This window comes from Diabrotica virgifera, chromosome 5 (assembly GCF_917563875.1).
Source record: "Diabrotica virgifera virgifera chromosome 5, PGI_DIABVI_V3a".
NCBI lineage: Eukaryota > Metazoa > Arthropoda > Insecta > Coleoptera > Chrysomelidae > Diabrotica > Diabrotica virgifera.
The window spans coordinates 75395773-75418073 of NC_065447.1; the positions used below are offsets into that span (position 1 = coordinate 75395773).

The 22301-nt window shown below is 31.8% G+C and overlaps 1 protein-coding gene across 2 annotated transcripts in view; it reads left to right on the plus strand.

The window, feature by feature from the left end:
• The window catches only part of LOC114326683 (exportin-7), a 141738-nt gene that overhangs the window by 110059 nt on the left and 9378 nt on the right, over positions 1-22301 (plus strand). The window contains exon 11 of one of the 2 annotated variants that reach the window (XM_028275091.2): positions 1523-1685. In XM_028275091.2, coding sequence (XP_028130892.1) covers positions 1523-1685 — 163 coding nt within the window. The remainder of the gene's footprint in view (positions 1-1522; positions 1686-22301) is intronic. The other variant, XM_028275092.2, reaches the window with a different exon arrangement.

Below are 22301 nucleotides of genomic sequence, written 5' to 3' on the forward strand. Positions count from 1 at the left end.
GCATTTCTTCTTCGCAGTCACTGTCATCACTAGCATGTCGTTCTATGTCGGGCAGTTTTTCTATCTCTTCTAGCCTTTCCTTCTCCGTTAAAATTTTTTTGGGTATTTTATTCTGAAAATAAAAATAAAAAAAATGAAAAAAATTTTTTTAAGAAACGCTTTTCTTTAGTTACGAGTGACTAAAATTAAAAAATATTATAAAAAAATCAACTAAAAAGCAAAAAATAAAAAAAATTGAAAAAATCTAACACATTCGTCAAAGAACAGCGTGGCGCGTCTTCATCGAATAAACGGTTTTTGCCCCACGCTTTTCTTTAACGAATGTGTTGGATTTTTTCAATTTTTTGCTTTTTGGTTGATTTTTTTATAATGTTTTTTAATTTTAGTCACTCGTAACTAAAGAAAAGCGTTTCTTAAAAAAATTTTTTTCATATTTTTTTTATTTTTTACTTTTTAGTCTTACACTTTTCAAACATTAAAATATATCGTCATTTTTATTAAAATATGTATAAAACATATGATGTACTAACACGAAAAGTAGTCGGAATCGGCAAAAAATTTGAAACTTTATTGTTTATTTATGAAGTATAACTTAAACAATTAACGTAAAAAGTGAAATTATGTATAGTTCATATCATTAGCTAAAATCGGTAAAAGTTTCTAGTTTTTACATTGTAAAAAACAAGAGAATTTAAGCATTTTCCATTAAAATCTTTTTTTTTTATTTAAACAATTAATAAACATAAAAGAAATTTTTTTTGACTATTCGTATATTGTTCCCGCGAATGCATATGTCTGCAAATTTTCATTCATTTGCATTGTAGAAAAGGCAGTCAAATTAACGTCTTAAAGATTTGACGCAAACGATTGAACTAAATAAAAGCGTTTAATAACACTAAATTATTTTGCGTTCAATTGTGCCCATCGAATTTGAGTTACACTTCTATTTGAAACAGTAAAATTTCAATCAAATATATTCACAATTAAAAATAATTCACAGTAAGAAGAAGCACTACTTTCAACATTGCACTGAAATATAAACCGCGATTGATTTTTATTCAAACTAATATTTGAAAAAACAAGTACATTTATCTCTTACCAATAATGCAATTGCCGCTGCTTTTGACATTAATTTTTATTTTGAATATAACGATCCATGCGCTATCTGGATACAAAACGCAGAAGTATAGAATGTACTTATAGAATATTAATTTTTTTAAACTGGTTTAAGTTAGAGATTCCTGTAGAATTTCATATACATTCAAATTAATGGGTACGATTGTATCCAACGTGACTGAAAGGGATAAACAAAGTATTTAGTTGAAAGAAACGTTGAGTGCCACCTATTTTTAGAAATTAAAAATAGGAAAAGAAAACAGAAAGTTAAATATATAAAATCAAAAGAAATTTGAATAAAATAATTATTGAAGAGAAATAACAAATATGTAACGTTCCTTTTTTATGTTCTTACCAGTCACATCCTTATTTAGATATTGCTAATTATTACTTTTTTGGTTTTCAGGATTATCCAAAGCTTTCGCAGACGTATTATGTTCTACTGGAGTGCCTGGCCCAAGATCACATGAGTTTCTTGTCGACTTTGGAGCCGCAAGTCTTTTTGTACATTTTATCTTCAATATCGGAAGGATTAACTGCCTTAGGTGGGCACCTAAATCATTTTACAGGTCTGTGCAGTTCAGGGACACAGCAAAAGGCAAAGCAAAAGACACGTTTAGACAAACTTCAATGCAGACCTGAAGTATTTTTAATTTTAAATGAGGCAACCAGTGATCATTACATTACATATAGTGATCATGATATTAATATTCTCACATACTTTTCTTATAAAGATCTACTACATTAAATTAACAGCATTGTAGGATGCGGCTATATATTACTTACTCTTACATGGGATATTACTTATGTTTTAGTCCTTGGTAACCCTGATAATATCTTGGTAACATCTGATTTTGTTTGTACATACCATAATATTTGACATTTTTGATATAACCTTAATCAGAATGTTTTATTACTTGAACGTCCTTTTTGTGTTGTTTTCGGTCACTTTATAATTTTATCTCAGTAAAACAATGGACTTTTCGATGTAGATTGTCAAAAAAAGTGCATTGATTTATATGAAATGCTGAAAAGTCATAGAAGGTCGTCCAAAATCGGTAGTTGTACCACAAAACATTAATGATATGTAACATCTATCCTGTCCAAAAACAACCCTAGCAACACCGAAGAGAGATCAACGAACTGCGTCTACAAAATACCCTGTAAATGTAAGAATTTTAATGGGGGAGAAACTACAATGCCATTAAACGTCAGGATAAACGAGCATAAAATATACATCAAAAACAGGGATTTCGGCAAATCACAGATATGCAAACATCTGGGACAATGAACACAGAGTACAATGGAAAGATGCATCAATAATCATGAAATAAATAGACAGCAAAAAGAGAAAACTTAAAGAACCAGCCCTCATCCTACTAAATGAAGAAAAATGTGTAGCGAACCCATCAGCAGAATGGAGCAAGCTTTGGTTGCCAATATTTAAAGAAGTGAACAACAAATAAAATATACCTTTTATAAAGGATTTTACTTATTTTTTTTTTTTCGATTAATGGTATACAGCAAGCTACAGGAAATTTTCCTTGTGGATTTTGAACAAGAATATATCAACAATAGCGGATGAAGAAGAGTTTAAGGGCCGGTTGTTCGAACGCTAATCAACAATGATCGTTATCAAATATTTAATTACTGTCACCAACTGTCAATGTCAGCTTTTATTGGGTTGCTGAAAACATAATTATTGATTACAATGATAAAATTAGTTAATCAATTATGTTAATAATTGTTATGTTAATTGATTAACTAGTCTCATAATTATAAACAATAATGTTTTCAGCAACCCAACCAAAGTTGACATTGACAGTTGTGACAGTAATTAAATATTTGATAGTGATCATTGTTGATTAGCGTTCGAACAACCGGCCCTCAATGAGAGAATTGGTCACGGTTATTTGTCACTTTAAATACTCCTGTAGAAAGAGATTGCACAAAGGCTTGGGGTAAAGTGGGAAAGGAGTACGATCAAAGCGATTTAACGTCGCATCCACACTTCATAAAATTTCGATGCCATTGATTTGCAAATTGTTTTTGTCATAAAATCTTTATTTTTAATACACCCACCGGTAAAATTAGCCGAACACCTTAAAAATGGGATATGTTTGATGTCTCGAATTTCATAAACCAGTGGTCCGATTTGTGTGATTCTTTTAGTATGTTATAGCCTTATTATTTAAGAATATCGTTGTAATAATATTGTTGCTAGACAGGTAACTATCATTTTATACCGGGTGTACCAATCACACTGTGTTTTTTTCTTAAAGTTTGGAACACCCTGTGGAATATTCTAGCATATGTAAAATATTAAAATTAATACTCGATTGTAGACTTAGGCCTTCTTAACATTTTCCTTTTACATTCATTTACTTATGTGAGATAATAAAATAGTTATGTGCGTAAACAGCTATCCATGTTTTTCATCAATAAATCCTCATAGTAGGGGAGGAAAGTATACTAAATTTGCAGTTACTCGAGCGTTATGGGGACCTATTGGATTGTGAAGAGTATGTGCTAAAATCAGAAAAAGGTTCAGTAAATTTTTCATAAAGTGGGGGACTTTTCATTTTTTAATTTAATTTTCCATTTGAAACAATCATTTTTCTCCGATTATAGCGCTATCTATCCATAATTCGAAAAAATGTGTCGAATAAAAGTTGCTTATTTTTACGTAACGAATCCAAATCTGCAATAAAAATTGGGGGCTCCTATTTAAGATTTTAAATGAAATCCCCTCCCCCACCTCCGTGGGGGCTCGTGAAACCCCACGGAGAGGGGTGGGGGCTAAATTAAAAACTTTAAATACGAACCCTGCGATATTTCGCAAAATGAACATCAGATCGAAAACTGAAAAATATACTTATCCAATATTTTTTAAAAATCTATCGAGTGACACTAAACACGACCCCCCACGGAGGTGGGGTGGGGGTTACTTTAAAATCTTAAATAGGAGCCCCCAATTTTTATTGCAGATTTGGATCCTTGACGTAAAAATAAGCAACTTTTATTCGCAACATTTTTCCTATTATGGATAAATGGCGCTATAATCGGAAAAAACGATTGGTGGAAATGGAAAATTAAATTAAAAAATGGAGAGTCCCACACTTTATGGAAAACTTAACTTAACTTTTTTTGGTTTTAGCACCCACTCTTCACAATCCAATAGGTCCCCATAACGCTCGAGTAACTGAAAATTTAGCATACTTTCCTCCCTTACTACGAGGATTTATTGATAAAAAACATGGCTAGTTGTTAAAGCACATAACTTTTTTATTTTCCAACATAAGCAAATAAATCAAAAAAGAAAATGTTAAGAAAGCCTAAGTCTACAGTCGAGTTTTAATTTTAATATTTTATATATGCTAGAATATTCCACAGGGTGTTCCGAACTTTAAGAAAAAAACACATAGGTCTGGATCCCACGTATGAAAAAAAAGTTGATTAATAGCAAGCTGAAAATTTGTTAATAGCTTAAGGGTGTCTAGTCGGACAAACTTTGATATATGGGAACACTGGAACGGGAGAAGTTTTAATTGTGGAACAGGTTAAAAATTTGGAACGGTCAGACCACGAAAACGGCACATGTATTTTGTCCGACAGAACAGACTTAAACTCTCCGAACAGAGATTAAACTCTAATGCAAAAATTAGACTGCTATTTATCACCAAATGGGCGTTTTAATGAGTGGAACATATAGAATATGTCAAATGACAGGAATTATGACAGGTGATAAATAGCAGTCTGATTTTTGCATGAGAGTGTAATGTCTGTTCGGAGAGTTTAAGTCTATTCTGTCGGACAAAATAAATGGTCCGTTTTCGTGGTATGACCGTTCCAAATTTTTAACCTGTTCCAGTGTTCCCATATATCAAAGTTTATCCGACTAGACACCCTTAAGCTATTAACAAATTTTCAGCTTGCTATTAATCAACTTTTTTTTCATACGCGGGATCCAGACCTAACAGTATGATTGTTACACCCAGTATAAAATGACATTTACCAGTTTAGCAACAATATTCTTACACCGATATTCTTAAATAATAAGGCTATAACATACTAAAATAATCACTCAAATCGGACAACAGGTTTAGGAAATTCGAGACATCAAACATGTCCGATTTTTAAGGTGTTCGGCTAATTTTGCCGGTGTGGGTATATTAAGGCCCGATCTTTTCACCTCCGAATAACTAGTTATCGGGAAGTTTATCTGACAGATTTACATGTAATCTGCCAGATCAACTTCCCGATAAATAGTTATTCGGAGGTGAAAAGACCGGGCTTTAATCGTTAAATTTATAATTTTTATAATTTATAACTTAAAAACCTATAATAACTTCAATATTAAAAGTATTTTTTATATTAGGCACATGTAAATAAAATTTTAACTTTGAATTAAAAATGGCTTTGTTCCAACCCAACGAAAAATCATCACGTAACATTTTGTTATAGTTTTGAATCACAATATTGTTTATACAGTTGTATAATGGTTTATACAGTTGTATAATGGTTAATACAAAAATATGGTAGGAGTAGAGAAGTAGGATTTGATCTGTAATTTTATAAAATGAAAAAAATTATGGATAAGTATTGTATGCACACGACCACGTGTCATTTAGATAACAAAATATCTAAAAAAACTCATATAGAAGTAAAAACTTCAAGTTGTATATTGGTATAAAATCGTTTATTAAAAAACTTCATAAAATGTCATCCAAATGGATTGCAAAACGTTTTCGTTCTATTCAGAACATCTTCAGTGCCTAGAATGAAGTATTTCCACGTTAGATTAAAGCAAAAAGTTAAAATTATGACTGTTAATAAGAAAAACATGTGGAGAATACTTACATTCTGCTGAGTAATTGAATTGAGTCATAATGAATAAAAGTATTATTCATAAAAATAAAAACTTTTATTCATTCTGTTATATTTTATTTAAAATTACATCTTTAACATTAACATTTACTTCCCGATCCACCCTCAGATCTCTTCAGCCAAAGCATGGCTGTTGCGGACAACAACATGGCCAACTATATCAACCTCAATTTTTTGACAACACATAACCTCCTTAATACCTTGGCGGTTACACTCTTTCAACACAATTTTCTTAATAATCTTTTTTGAAAATTATTTCTGGAGTGGAAATCGAACGTCAAATGTGTGGTCGGTGGACAAAAGCAGACAAGTCACTTTTTGAATTTTAAAGTTAAAATTAATTAATTAAAAATAAAATATTGATTATGAATAAGTTCACTATTGGATATTGAACTACACATATAACAATTTCTTTTTCTGTTGCATTTCAGCTATAGATAATTTTTTTCATAGGTATTTTTCTTGTCGGTCTTGACGGTCCAGTTAGCTGGGGCGCAGTCGATCGACAATTTTAGTGGATTTGCGATTTGCGGTCGCTGGTTCGAGCCTCAGCTAGGTCATGAAATTTATAAAAGGCCAACGCCGTAGTATAAAACTCAATAGAGTCTACGGCTTGGTCTGGATAAACTGGCGTCGGATCGGCCTATGGAGGAGCGGTACGGCAAGGGATAAGGGCTTGCGGCTTGGTGATACTCCTCCATAGATCCCTACTGAAGGGCGTTGACGCCTAAGAACGGTGTATATATATATTTTTTTCTTCTTCTTCCTCTTTATAAGCAATTCTGCTTGTATATAACAATATTTCTTCTATCGATTGGTCATTTATCTCTTGCTATTTTGACCACACTTGTCTCCTCCATTCTGGTTATGTGGTTGTTCCATTAGCGCCGGACTCCACTTGCGATTTGTAGTCGCGCTATTGTTTTGTCGCGAAGATTGAACACATTGTTTCAAATGCAAGTCAATCCATTTGCGACTAAATAATCGTGGATTGACTTGTATTTGAAACAATGTATTCAATCTTCGCGACAAAACACTCGCGCGACTAGAAAATCGCAAGTGGAGTTCGGCGCTTATTCTTTTCTATTTAGTGTCCATTCGTTTATACAATGTACGTTACATTGTCTTGTGATATCTTCACTCCTCTTTCGATCTCTCAGCGTATTTCCTGTGATTTTTTTCAGTACTCTCATCTCTGCCGTTTCCAGTAGTCTTTGTGTTGTGGCTGTATCGGGTCTTGTTTCTGATGCATATGTCATTATTTAGTCCAGAAAGCCACTGCGCATCCGCTAGGAAAAATATTCTAATGCAGATTTTTTGCACAATCTTACTCAGAAAGGACTTCTTTTAACAAATTTGCATGTTACCAGGACCAAAAGGTGGTCAAAAATTTTTTAAACGTTTTTTTTTGTTTTTTTCCTAAAATTATTTTTTTTGCATGGAAAAAAGTTTTTTTAGGTTTTTTGGATCATTCCAAAGAGAACAGGTCTTTAGTGACTTTTCTCTAAAAATGATAGTTTTTGACATATAAGCGATTAAAAATTGAAAAATTGCGAAATCGGCCATTTTTGACCCTCAAAAACTATGTGAAAAACTGAAAATTTGAATGATGCCAAGGTAGGTAGATATTCTTTAAACATCGATTGATGAAATCCCGAACAGTTTTTTGCAATACAATATTCAAAACTCCTTTGTTTTTTAATTGCTAATCAAGCGTGCGCGACACTATTTTCCACCGACAGTATGGTGCAAATGAAAGGAATAAATTCGTTATTTCGTAAACCGTCGACTTAAAACAAAAATCCCAAAACAGGTCGATTTTTATTTTTAAGTTAAGATATTGTGGCATATATGGTATACTAGTGACGTCATCCATCTGGACCTGATGACGTAATCGATGATTTTTTTAAATGAGAATAGGGGTCCTGTGCTAGCTCTTTTGAAAGGTTCTTCAATTCTCTATTTAGTAATATAAACATTTACATAATTATTTATACGGGGTGTCCAAAAAAATTTTATTAAATTAAATTATTTGACAAAAAAGAAGTAGAAGGACACCCTGTATAAATAATTATGTAAATGTTTAGATTACTGAATAGAGAATTGAAGAACCTTTCAAATGAGCTACCACACGACCCCTATTCTCATTTAAAAAAATCATCGATTACGTCATCACGCCCAGACGGATGACGTCACTAGTATACCATATACGCCACAATATCATAACTTAAAAATAAAAATCGACCGGTTTCGGGATTTTTCCTTAAAGTCACCGGTTTACGATATAACGAATTTATTCCTTTCATTTACACCATAATGTCGGTGGAAAATAGTGTCGCGCACGCTTGATTAGCAATTAAAAAAACAAAGGAGTTTTGAATAGTGTATCGCAAAAAACTCTTCGGGATTTCATCAATCGATGTTTAAAGAATATCCACCTACCTTGGCAACATTCAAATTTTCAGTTTTTCACATAGTTTTTGAGGGTTAAAAATGGCCGATTTCGCAATTTTTCAATTTTTAATCTCTTATTATTTTTAGAGAAAAGTCACTAAAGACCTTTTCTGTTTGGAATAATCCAAAAACCCAAAAAAAGCTTTTTTCCCTGCAAAAAAAATAATTTTAGGAAAAAAACAAAAAAAACGTTTAAAAAATTTTTGACCACCTTTTGGTCCTGGCAACATGCAAATTTGTTAAAAGGAGTCCTTTTTGAGTAAGATTGTGCAAAAAATCCGAATTAGAATATTTTTCCTAGCGGATGCGCAGTGGCTTTCTGGACTAATTGGTCTTAACTGGCTTTATAAATTCTTGACTTCATCTCAGTGCTAATATGTCGGTTTCGCCATAGGTGTTTTTAATAATTAAAAATGTTTTTCAAAAATTGACCTCTCTACTTTTGTCCGCCGACTACACAAATATTTTTGAGTAAACATGTATTTTTTTAGTCATTACAATCAACTGTGGCTAATCCCATATAAACACAATATTTAACTTATGCCAAAATAGAACAGTTGCAGAATCTTATTAAACATCACACTGTTATCCACGAATATTTAGAACGGTTACCAAGATTCAAAAAATTTTGCCCAAGATTAATAATTCTAAAGAGGGTCCAATTCCAGACCACGGCCTACAAACGCCGAAAGCAATATATTCTTACATAACACTGGTCGCAAAAGCTTACCTACAGTTGTTCTCATATTTATTTATTTTTTTTTTTTTATTATTTAAACCCGTTAAATGATATGCAATATTGATATTGGTTGCCTCGTATTTTTTAAACGTAACCTCCCAATCAATATTGGGTGCTCCGCAGGAATGCTAAAAGTTTGACTATTATTGTATATGTTTTTTCGTTCGTGTCAACTGAATTTATACATTAATAGCTATACTAGCATTGACATACTTCAACAAAGCAAACCTTATTTTGATAGCTTTTAGCATACATTTGGCAGTATTTTGTTTTTGAAAACTATGTTTTCCTTGCTAGAAATAACATTTCATGGCATGGAAAGTAGTATAGTGCATGTTTTGACTATTTTGAGCGTATTATTAGGTCTGCATTGATATGTTTTTGACACGTTAGCGCTTATTGTTCTGCACGTGATGTCGAATATTAGGCAATTGGGACGCAAATTATTCAATAACTTTTATTTTTTTCATGTAGGATAGGTGATGAAGCTGAGAATGTAGAAATCTATATACCTACATTAAAGATCTTCAAGTTCTAAAATAACATATTTTCATAAATTATTAGTAGACCAATTTATTAAAACTGACCAAGAATAAATCAGTACATATTTGTAAATTATCTGTTTTCCAAAGTATATGAGAAAATTGCAAAACACGTCAAAATAAATTTAAAACGTTTCTGTGATGTGATTTACTTTAAGGTACTAGTACACTTTAGAAGACCAAAAATAATAATTTTTTTGAAGAATTTTTTTCTCAGAACCTTTATTAAAAATGAACATAAAACTTTTTACATATTAATATCCAACTCTTAGAGAGTACAAAAAAATATATCTTTTTTCATTTATTTACGTACACTAATATTGTAGAGGGCGCAAAAGTCGAGGCCTCGAAAAATGATGGCAGACAGTTAATCGCAGATCGCAGGATTGGGATATCTGAAACAAAAAAATCGTACTGCATTTGAAAAAGGAAGGCTTCTTAAGTGACAATTTACCACAATTTGAACAAAAAATAAAAAACACAAATATTTTTTAACCATGAAAAACTGAAGAAAAACGGACGTTTTTTTCACAAAAATTTTTCGAATTGCCGTAAAATCTTCTTTTTGCGGAATTTTTTACTTAAGGTGGTAAATTGTCACGTAATAAACCTTTCTTCTTCAAATGCCGTACGGTTTTTTTGGTTTCAGAAATCCCAATCCTGAGATTAACTGTCCGCCATCGGAACTACTTTTTTTCGAGGCCTCGACTTTGGTGCCCTCTACAATATTAGTGTACATGCATAAAAAAGAATATATATATTTTTTGTATTCTCTAAGAGTTAAATATTAATATGTAAAAAGTTTTATGTTCATTTTTAATAAAGGTTCTGAGAAAAAAAATCTTGAAAAAATGCTTATTTTTGGTCTTCTAAAGTGTACTAGTACCTTAAAATCCTTCAATAACTAGGTATCGCAATCTTGTTTAACCTTTAAATTAATGCCAATTAATTTAAACAGTTTTTAGATTATTTTAGCACTTTGTGACTGTGAAAATTTCTTTGCGGATTTAACTTTTGCTTAAATTGAAACCATGTTTTGTGATTTCGGGGTAGCTTTAATACATTCGCTGCCAATCACGCATCAGCGCGTGATATGGTTACTTCAGTCAGGTGCTGTTCACGCGCCAGCCAGTGATGCGGTTACTCAAGTCAGGTGGCGTTCAACAAAATGGCTTCTAGCCGAGTTCCATCCTCTTCGACAGGCAGCGAATGTGTTAAGTAAATATTGACGTTCAAATCTTTGTAACCGCTACTGTGATTTGTGTCTGGGCTTTTCTCAAGAATCGTATTCTGATTTCAATATGTCTTTTTATGATGGTATAGTGTCATAAAAGAATCTATACAAATTTATATGTTTATTTTAAAAACCAAATTATTGGTAATAGGACAGCAATATAAATCAATGGAATAATCAATAAACTAGGGTTTAAAATAAATAACAATTCTTCTTTCCAAGTTCTACAGTTCGAAACAGAAGTGGAAGATCGGGTTAATAGAGCAAACAGAGCCGCATGTTGCCTGAATGAAATCAGAATTTACAAAAACTGTCATCAGACCAATAATTACATACGCGGCAGAAACACCACCCAACACGGAGAGAACAAAAACAATGCTATAAACAGCAGAGATGAAAACCCTTAGGAAAATCAGGTATGCGACGGGGATGCTAAGTGGACAACAGCACTGGGTAAGAAAGAGAAAAGTATAATACTCCAGGCTGTGGGTGAAAAAACGTGATATAATTCAGGAATTTTTGAAACCTATCAGGTGTTGTAAAGGACGATGCCAGGAATAACTTCTACTAAAATGTAACTAAAAATATTGTGCGCTTTTTTTTTAATTGCGATTTTCATTTGTTAAATTTGCAATTTTTATTAATTTTTAATTTTGTAGCTTAGGATATTGATTTTAGAGAAAAACTTTTTAATAGAAAGTTGTAGTAAATTAAAAAACCTACAAATTGAGGTACGGTAAGTTTAATTTCGTTAATTGGTTATTGCAAAACAGCCTGCGAAAGGTCCAAAATGGCCGTTTTTTAAAATTGCATTATTTATTGTACAAATAATTTTTTTTATTTTTTAAAGCTTTAAATGAAGATCTTTCTATTCCAAACATAAAAAATTTTAAAGCCAGATTAACGAATTTGTTGCTTAGATATTATAAATTGTTTATCCCAGGAGGTCAAATGTCGAGGGCTATAACTTTTTGAAAAAAAATCGTAGAAAGTTACTGAAACATCCAATCTCCTTTGAAAGAGTTATATTTTCATATTCTGATGTAAATAAATACGTAAAACAATTGTCAACCTCTAATTTTTGGATTTGAAAATAAGGGGGCAAATTTCGTTATAAACATTTAGAACTGAAGCGGCCCTGTACATCCTATGAGTTTTTAACTTACATATTATTGTTGCTGAAGATGAAACGAAGATTTATAAAAAAATAAAAAATTTCTACGACCAACTGAAGCCGAGATAATTTTTGGGTTTGAAAATAAGGGGGCAAATTTCGTTATAAACATTTAGAGCTGAGGCGGCCCTTTATATCCTATGAGTTTCTAACTTACAGATTATTGTTGCTAAAGACGAAACGAAGATTTATAAAAAAATTAAAATTTTCTACAACCAACTGAAGCCGAGATAATTGTTTTTTTTTTTTCTTAAATCATAGTGCCTTTATTTATAATAATTAAGAATTTATTTTACAGTCATTGACTAAAGAAAGACTTATGTTATCTTAAAATAAAAATTATTATAAAATAGAATTACATTTAATTATTAAAAATTATTTTTTAAATCGGTGCTTTTGCAAGCGGCCGAATTTTGCAAATCGCCCGGCTCGCTTCAAATCCGCGCAGTCGGAAAATTTTTACGTAACTTGTATTAAATTTTGACAGAAAACAATTTAATAATATTACCATTATGATATACAGTCTATTTACCACTGTATTTGTTTTTCTTGATAAACTTTTATATGTGAAATCCAAAAAGAATAGTCACTACAAGAAGAAAAAGTTTTATATTGTATATTATAGTAAGAAGTAACATTATTATTATTATATTTATATAACAATGAAAAAATTAAAATATAGTTATATATTTCATATATATGTATCATTTTTGTAATATTATTTCTTCAGAAATGAAATTTCACATATAAAAGTTTATCAAGAAAAACAAATACAGTGGTAAATAGACTGTATATTATAATGGTAATATTATTAAATTGTTTTCTCTCCAAATTTAATACAAGCTACGTAAAAATTTTCCGACCGCGCGGATTTGATCGCGCGAGCCGGGCGATTTGCAAAATTCGGCCGCTCGCAAATGCACCGATTTTAAAAATAATTTTTAATAATTAAATGTAATTATATTTTATAATAATTTTTATTTTAAGATAATATAAGTCTTTCTTTAGTCAATGACTGTAAAATAATTTCTTAATTGTTATAAATAAAGGCACTACGACTTAAGAAAAAAAAACAATTATCTCGGCTTCAGTTGGTTGTAGAAAATTTTTATTTTTTTATAAATCTTCGATTTGTCTTCAGCAACAATAATCTGTAAGTTAGAAACTCATAGGATGTACAGGGCCGCTTCAGCTCTAAATGTTTATAACGAAATATGCCCCCTTATTTCCAAACCCAAAAATTATCTCGGCTTCAGTTGGTCGTAGAAATTTTTAATTTTTTTATAAATCTTTGTCTCATCTTTAGCAACAATAATCTGTAAGTTAAAAACTCATAGGATGTACAGGGCCGCTTCAGCTCTAAATGTTTATAACGAAATTTGCCCCCTTATTTTCAAACCCAAAAATTAAAGGTTTAAAAATGTTTTACGCATTTATTTACATCAGAATATGAAAATATAACTCTTTACAAGGAGATTAGATGTTTCACCAACTCTCTACGATTTTTTTTTTTTCAAAAAGTAATAGCCTTCGACATTTGACCTCTTGGGATAAACAATTTATAATATCTAAGCAACAAATTCGTTAATCTGGCTTTACAATTTTTTTTTTATGTTTGGAATTGAAAGATCTTTATTTTAAAGCTTTAAAAAATAAAAAAAAAATATTTGTACAATAAATAATGCAATTGTAAAAAACGGTCATTTTGGACCTTTCGCAGGCTGTTTTGCAATAACCAATTAACCAAATTAAACTTACCGTACCTCAAATTGTAGGTTTTTTAATTTACTACAACTTTCTATTAAAAAGTTTTTCTCTAAAATAAATATCCTAAGCTGCAAAATTAAAAATCAATAAAAATTGCAAATTTAACAAATGAAAATCGCAATTAAAAAAAAGCGCACAATATTTTTGGTTACATTTTAGTAGAAGTTATTCCTGGCATCGTCCTTTACAACACCTGATAGGTTTCAAAAATTCCTGAATTATATCCTGAAATCGACCTATTTTTCACCCACAGCCTGGGGTATAATGAAACGATCATATAATCTGAATGACAACAGAGTAGTGAAGATGGCAAGAGACGGTTCCCAATAGAAAGACAATCGGTGGGAAGACCACGAAAACGATGAAACAACAACTTACTGGAGGCAAATATACAAAAAAAAAAAGAAGTTCTACTAATCTACTTTCAAAAAATCGATAGAAAAGTAAGATCGAAGCCTTGAAATGTGGGTCTACAGAAGAATTCCAAGCGTGACCTGGGCAGAACTAACCTGTAAATTCTAGAAGAGCTTCATATAAAAGACAGGCTATTAAAAAACTAAACCGATCATATCTAAATTATTTCGGAAATATAGCCAGAAGAATGGGGACCATAAAAATATCGTCAGTAGGAAGAAAGGTAGAAGGCCGAAGACCAAGGGGAAGATCTCCAACATGATGAGCAGACCAAATAAGAAACTGGTGGTAAAAACCCAACATGAAGCCATCTATCTGGCACAGGATTGCAGCCCATGGAGACATCAAGCTAATATTTATGGTAGGGGAGCCCAAGCGGGGATTTTTGCAGTTACTCGAGCGCGTCAGATTAGCATATGGGGAAAAACCTGGTACCCTGTAGATGTACCTCTACCATATATATTGGCTCTAAACACAGGAGCGTTCGTTAAGGGGGGCCCGAAAAAAAAATCTATCCTTAAAAATACTCGAAATTGTCAGATTAAGATAAGATAAGTTAGGTACATGCAAAAGAGTGTATATTTCAAAAATCTGACGATTTGAGCCGGGCGTAAGGAAATAGGTGAGTCCCAAAATTTCACAAGAAAAAAGCGAATATTTCGCGAAATGAATGACAGATCGAAAAACTAAAAAATATGTGCACAATATTTTTTAAAAATCTATCGAATGATACCAAACACGACTTCCCACGGAGAGGGGTGGGGGGTAAATTTAATATTTTAAATACGAATCCCGCGATATTTCGCGAAATGAACATCAGATCGAAAAACTGTAAAATATACTTCTTCAATACTTTTGAAAAATCTATCGAATGGCACTAAACACGACCCCCCTCGGAGGTGGGGTGGAGGTTACTTTAAAATCTTAAATGGGAGCCCTCATTTTTTATTGTAGATTTGGATTCCTTACGTAAAAATAAGTAACTTTTACTCGAAACATTTTTTTGAATTATGGATAGATGGCGTTATAATCGGAAAAAACGATTGTTGGAAATGGAAAATTAAATTAAAAAATGGCAAGCGCCCACTAAAATTAAAAACTTTACCCAACTTTTTTTGGTTTTAGGACCTACTCTTCACAACCCAATAGGTCTCCATAACGCTCGAGTGACTGCACATTTAGCATACTTTGCTCCTCTACCATTAGAGTGTCATAGTGGCGTCACTGAAGGTGGATATGATCTATTACCTCCGATTTCGTTGAACCTCCATCGATTTGGATGAAAATTGGTGAATGGTTAGAGGATATCTCAAGGAACAAAGGTGACATGATGCCAACTTGCGCTTTTACCCTGGGGGTGGATGCCACCCCTTCTCGGGGGTGAAAATTATTTTATTAAAAATAACCCCATAATGCGGTAGAGGGGACAAAAATAAATTAAAACTTTTTGAGTTATTAAAGATCAAAGATTATAATTATTCGTGAGAAAAATGCATGTTTTTAAACGATTTTTCATAAATAACTCAAAAATTATAAGTTTTTACAAAAAAAAAAAAGAATGTGGGTACTTTGTACGCACGTAAGAAGTTATACTTCTATTATATGATTTCAACGAAATCAATATACTTTAAACAGTTTCTCTACTACTTTCCAAAAATTTTTATTAAAACAATACCAAAAATTAAAAAAATAAAAGAATAAAACACACACAAACACATTGAAAAATGCCACAAATGATTTCTGAACAATAATTGTTGCCAAAAATTTTAATTAAATACGTATTTTCTGAAAAAAATTATATAATAATATACTTACAATCATAAAATCCATAAAAAAAAGAATGTGTGTGTACTTTGTACGCACGTAAAACAGTGCCAAAAATTAAAATAGTTAAAGAATAAAACACACACAAACACATTAAAAATGCCACAAATGATTTCTGAACATTAATTGTCGGAACATTTTTTAACTAAATACATATTTTCTGAAAATAAAATTATATAATAAATATACTTACAATCATAAAATGTATAAAAAAAAATAAAAGTTTTTATTTGGATTCGAACCAGCTATCAGCGCGGTTGGTATATTGGGGTTCATTCGCCTTAAACGCTTCGCCACGGAGGCAATGTGCATTATGTGCGAAGATCGACTAACTAAACGGATTAAGCTTTTGACATTTTTGAATAAAATTATATTATTTTGATTTTGAATTGAAATGATTTAGAATTGAAAAAATACAACAAAACATAGAGTAAGAAAACAATATATTAGGTGAACATTGATAGAAATTTTGATGGTAATCAAATTATGTAAATAAAAGTATTACATACTATGTATTTTGGTAGGTTCAAATAGGTAGGTACCTATGATACATTTACAATTATTACGTACCTGTTGCTTTTAAAAACTATTTAAATGTCACTACAATTATAAACTTTTTTGTTTCTGTCCTCACAACAATAAGACTAATATATTATACATTTGTTTACCTTCATATTGAACAATTAATTATTATTGACAGATCATTTCAACACCCAATGAGAGCCCGTATAACGACTAATACCATACTGTCGGTGTGCGCATGCGCGCAGATCAATATAAATTCACCCTCAATCTCAATCGCGCCTAAAGAAGTATAACTTCAATAAAAAATAACAACTTGCTTGGGGCTTGAACCCACTTCACGTCTATCGCGCCGTACGAATGTCAAAGCGATTTCCCACTGCACCACCTTCGCGTATACGTCATGTGGGAGTATACACAAACTAAACGTTTACACCATAAATTTTTTGACATTTTGTTTATTTATATGAATTTAATCAAATTATTAGTTTGATTTTTGTCGAATTAGAATACAACAAAATATAGAGTAAGAAAACGATATATTACATGAAGATTTGTAGAAAGTTTGTTGGTAATCAGATTATGTAAATTAAAGCATTGCCTACTAATAGGTAACTACCTACATTATTTTTGAATCATTCAATTTGAATGTCAACATCATTCAACATCCAATCAGAGCCTGTATAACGACTAATACCATACGGTCGGTGTGCGCATGCGCGCAGATTAATAAAATTTCACCCTCAATGAAATCGCGCTTAAAGAAGTATAACTTCAAAAAGTTATTATTACCAAAATTGAAGTTATAAATGCCTTACTAGAAAAACCTTCTAGTGTTAACTAAAAGTGAGTTATAGATAATTGAATGTATATTTCTTTCGGCGACTACCCAAATCTAAGTATTCAAGCTTAAATAACGGGAAAATTATGCATTTTATAACACAAACTTATTAAACATTTGTCAAAGTATTTAAAAATATCTATCAGATGAGTCTACGAAGAAGATGATAGAATTAAAATATATGCTCCAAAAATTTTTCAAAAGTTCTCTTTTAAAAATTTTTCCAAAAAATGTTATTGACTTTTTTTTCAAATAACTCCGTTAATTTTGAGATACGAGATTCGCCTAAAATCCATTTGAAAGCTAAAACTAAGGGCTTTTAAACCACGTTGAACTTAATCTTTTAGACCCCTTACTTTTTTAAAAATAAAAGGTTAAATTGCCCGGCTACATGGTTCTCGCAGGCAAAATTTAAGCTTAAAACGTTTCTATCTCGGTTATTTTGTACCCTACAGAAATACTAAAAAAGGTAAAATATTTGATACAGAAAAAACTAAAGTTTGATTATACAGTCGAACCCGCTTATTAGAATACCGCTTGTAGGAATATCCCGGTTTAAGGAATAGAAATTTGAGGTCACAAAACGTTTTTACTAGGCTTATATGATCGGTTATTAGAATATCCCTGTTATAGGAATACTTTTTCTTGGTACGACAGCTATTCCAATAAGCGGGTTCGACTGTATATCATTTTTTTTTGTATATTAAGTATTTTTGCAGTTATTATTAAAAGAAAATGAAAATAACGATAATCTGAAAAATTCTGATTTTTTTTAAATTATATCTTTTTTTCAAAAATATGCATACTAAACCGGTGAAAATTGTTAAAATCATTACTTTTGCTAATATAAAGAAACTCTTGTAAGGATTTCTATAAATTTTAATTTTTGTGGAAATGGCGATGTTTTATTTTTCACTTTTTCTAAAAAATTCCAAAGGGTTCTCTTATTTTCATCATAACTTGCTTAATTTTGATGCTATTAACGTCTTATGGAGCTCATTTGATAGGTATTTCGAACTACTTTGACAAGTGTTTAGTAGGTATATTTTATAAAATGCATCGTTTTCCCGTTATTCAGGCTTAAATACTTAGAGTTGCATACTCGTCGAGAAAAAGATACCTTAAATTACCCATAACTTACTTTAAATTAACATTAGTGTAGTTCTTTAAATGAGAAATCTATTCAACTTTTTATTATCTTTAATTTTGGTAATAATAACTTTTTTGTAAAAGCTTATAGTTTTTGAGTTATACGTGAAAAACAACTTTAAAACGCATTTTTTACGAAAAAATAAAATCTTTGATCTTTAATAACTCAAAAAGTATTCATTTATATTAATAACTTTATAATACAAATTTTGCTTAGAATTTGTCCCTATATCGATTTATGGTATTATTTTTAATGAAATAATTTTCACCCCCGAGAAGGGGTGGCATCCACTCCCAGGGTAAAAGCGCAAGTTGGCATCATGTCACCTTTGTTCCTTGAGGTATCCTCTAACTACTCACCAATTTTCATAAGAATCAATGGAGGTTCAACGAAATCGGAGGTGAAAACCTTCAGTGACTGCACTATCAGTACGCCTGTCAAGGGCTCAAGGAATGAGGAGAAAGAACTCAATTAACTGGGTGATATTCGTATCACATAAAGTGTTCATTGAATGAATGTGTCTATAGTGTAGAAAATAAGATACAGTCGGAAAAATGAAAGATTACCCATGAACGATCACATCAATCACATATTTTGTATTTGCTGTCGTTTTCCATAAATAGCAAAACGAGAGATACATTATTAATAATCTGAATAATATGTGATTGATATGATCGTTCATGGGTAATCTTTCATTTTTCCGACTGTATGTAAACGTAAAATACTATACAGTCCGCTCCATCCACAACGATGTTCTGAGCCATAAATCTTATATTAATATAATTTTAGGTAACTGAACTAAGACACCTGTACTTTTTTTATCGTATTTCAATGACGTGAGAACATGTAAAATTATTTTAAGTTCGATCATGTAGCAACTAATACTTGCTTTAAATGTTTTTGGCAATGTTGAGCTTTTATAGAAAACGATTCAACATGTTACTAGTTTGTTCCAGTTTTACTTATTAATAGAATTGATTCACATATGTCAAAAATATGACAATATAAATTTTAAAAAAATAACAATACATGTCATGTGGAACCACACCATTTGAAATCTCTTGTGTCCATCAGTATTTTCTTATACATATACTTCTCTTTTGCGGTTCTGTTTCTTCTGAAGTTTATATAAGAAAATACAGTCGTCATTGATTATTAAATAGTTGCCCTTTTGGTGCGACAAAATCGTACAAAAACCTATGAACGTACTGAATGGCAAAGAAGTTTCTAAGTAAGGTATTATGTGCCATATGATCCATTTAAAAGTAATTTTACAAAATGGCGTCAGCTTCTCATTTTGAATGATTGCTTCACTAGTACACATTAAAAAATTTACAGGTGTTTTAGTTTAGTACCCAATATTTCTGGAGGGCTGGAACTTAGGTGTGCACTGTTTACATTTTATCCGAATTAGGCTAGGGCTCCACGAGCTACAAATTGACGCTAGCAGTAGCAGTAAAATGAAGCGTGATAAATGAAAACAACAACTGCTCCACTGAGCTGTGAATTGTCGCTCCAGTGGAAATGTCATGTCACAGACGGATAGGTCCAGATCTATATTTTAGCAGTTATTTGCAGCTCATTCCTGGCTCCACAGGCAGTAGTGTGTTGCTCGTAGGTGCAATTGCCAGTCAATCTGATTTTTTTTTTTTTGTTCTTGTTCGTTTATTTTGCTGTGTTTGGTATTTAGTAATATAGGTATTTGTAATGGAAAAAAAATTGAGTTTGATAGTGAACTATTAATATTAGAAGTGCAAAATAATGACTGTTTGTATGTATGATTATAAAACAGAGGACTAAAAAAACAGTAAAAAAATTAAATGCATGGACAAATATTAAAGACACTGAACTCCTGTAATACTAAAAAAAAATTATCAAGCTATTCTTTTAGTTTGTTATGTAAAGGGTGATTCAGTGAAACGGTACGATTTGACAACACCGTTGACGATAAAGCAGAGGAGCCGCGGGCTTGTGATGTACACGCTGTGAATCTAGAGAGTGGGAAGTTTAGTTATCATGAAAGCGTGGTCTTGTGAACAAAGCGCATTTGCTGTGAAAGCTTGTTACAAAAATGGTGAAATTTTTGTGCGTATATAACGAGCATTTCGTTTACACTTCCATTTGCCGCCCCGTTCACAAGACCAAGTTACAAGACATGGGTTAGGAACTTTGAAAGTAGTGGTTCAACATCACAAAAAAGAGGTGGCAGTATCAAAACTGTTCGCAAACAACAGAATATTATAGCGGTGCCAAATTCATTACACGCGAGTGCTCGAAGATCCGTGCGACGACTCGCATGTAATCAATTTGGCACCGCTTCAATATTCTGTGGTGGGCGAGCAGTTCTGACACTGTCACCTCTTTTCTGTGATATTGAACCACTACTTTCAAAGTTCCTAACCCAAGTCTTAATAGCCATGTTAGAAGAAACTGCAGCGCAGGGCGGCAAATGGTAGTGTAAACAAAATGCTCGTTGTACACGCACAAAACTTTCACCATTTTTGTAATAAGCTTTCACAGCAAATACGCGTTGTTCATCCGACCACGTCTCCATGATAATTAAACTTCCCACTCTCTAGATTCACAACGTTTACGTCGCAAGCCCGCGGCACCTCTATTTTATCATCAGTAGCGTTGCCAAATCGTACCGTTTCACTGAATCACCTTATATTTGAACAAATTTTCCCTCTGTCTTTCTATGTAATAGAACAGGGTGAATCCACCATTTCCGTTGCTTTTTATGCGCCGACTGCGCAATGCCAATATTAATGCAACTTTTTGTTGAAATGATAGATTATCGATATTATATTATCGGTATGAATTTATTTTATTTACTTTATCTGCTGTATACACGCACTAGAACGATGCAGCCACGTTCATACTAAAGCTCATGGCGCTACTACAAGACAAAGACGCGGTGCTATGTGCGCTGTAAACTGCCGCTCTCATGGAACCATGATTTTACGCTGTAAAGCTGTACTACCGCCGAAATTTGACTGCTCCTGCTAGCGCCAACATGTAGCTCGTCGAGCACTAGCCTTATTGAACTTAGATATTTTAAATTATATTTTTAGTGGTAGGTATGAATATTTGCTGATATTGAGTTGCATTCCAGTAAAATTTGTCATATTTTTACAATTTTCTTCAAATACAGTCCAAGTGAAAGCTAACGTGTTAATGCCTAGATTGTTTTAGTGAATATGTGTCTGCTGCTGTAATAAGGTCTCTGACTGTACAAATACATTTATATGTCTATGTATGTAGGTATCATAAAGAAAGATTAAAAAGGTAAGATGGTTAAAAGATTGTCAGGTACATATTTAAAAACAATCATTTCAATACTTCTTGCATTAAACTAATACAAGCCCTTTATACACTATTGTATGATTTGCTTTTTTAATGCTAGTGAAATATTAATTGCTACTGAGTACATCTGATATTGTTTTAGATATGATTATGATAATTTCTGTTTGTCAAGAGATGTGTTTTGATAGTGGTTAATATAAAATGAAGTATACAATGCTTTAGAATAAAATGAGAACGTCAGTTTTTACGGCTAAAATAATATGTAAAATTCGTCTTCTGCGTTTGGGTGATAACTGTGTAACTATTACTAGTAGTATTTCTTGCTACTGCT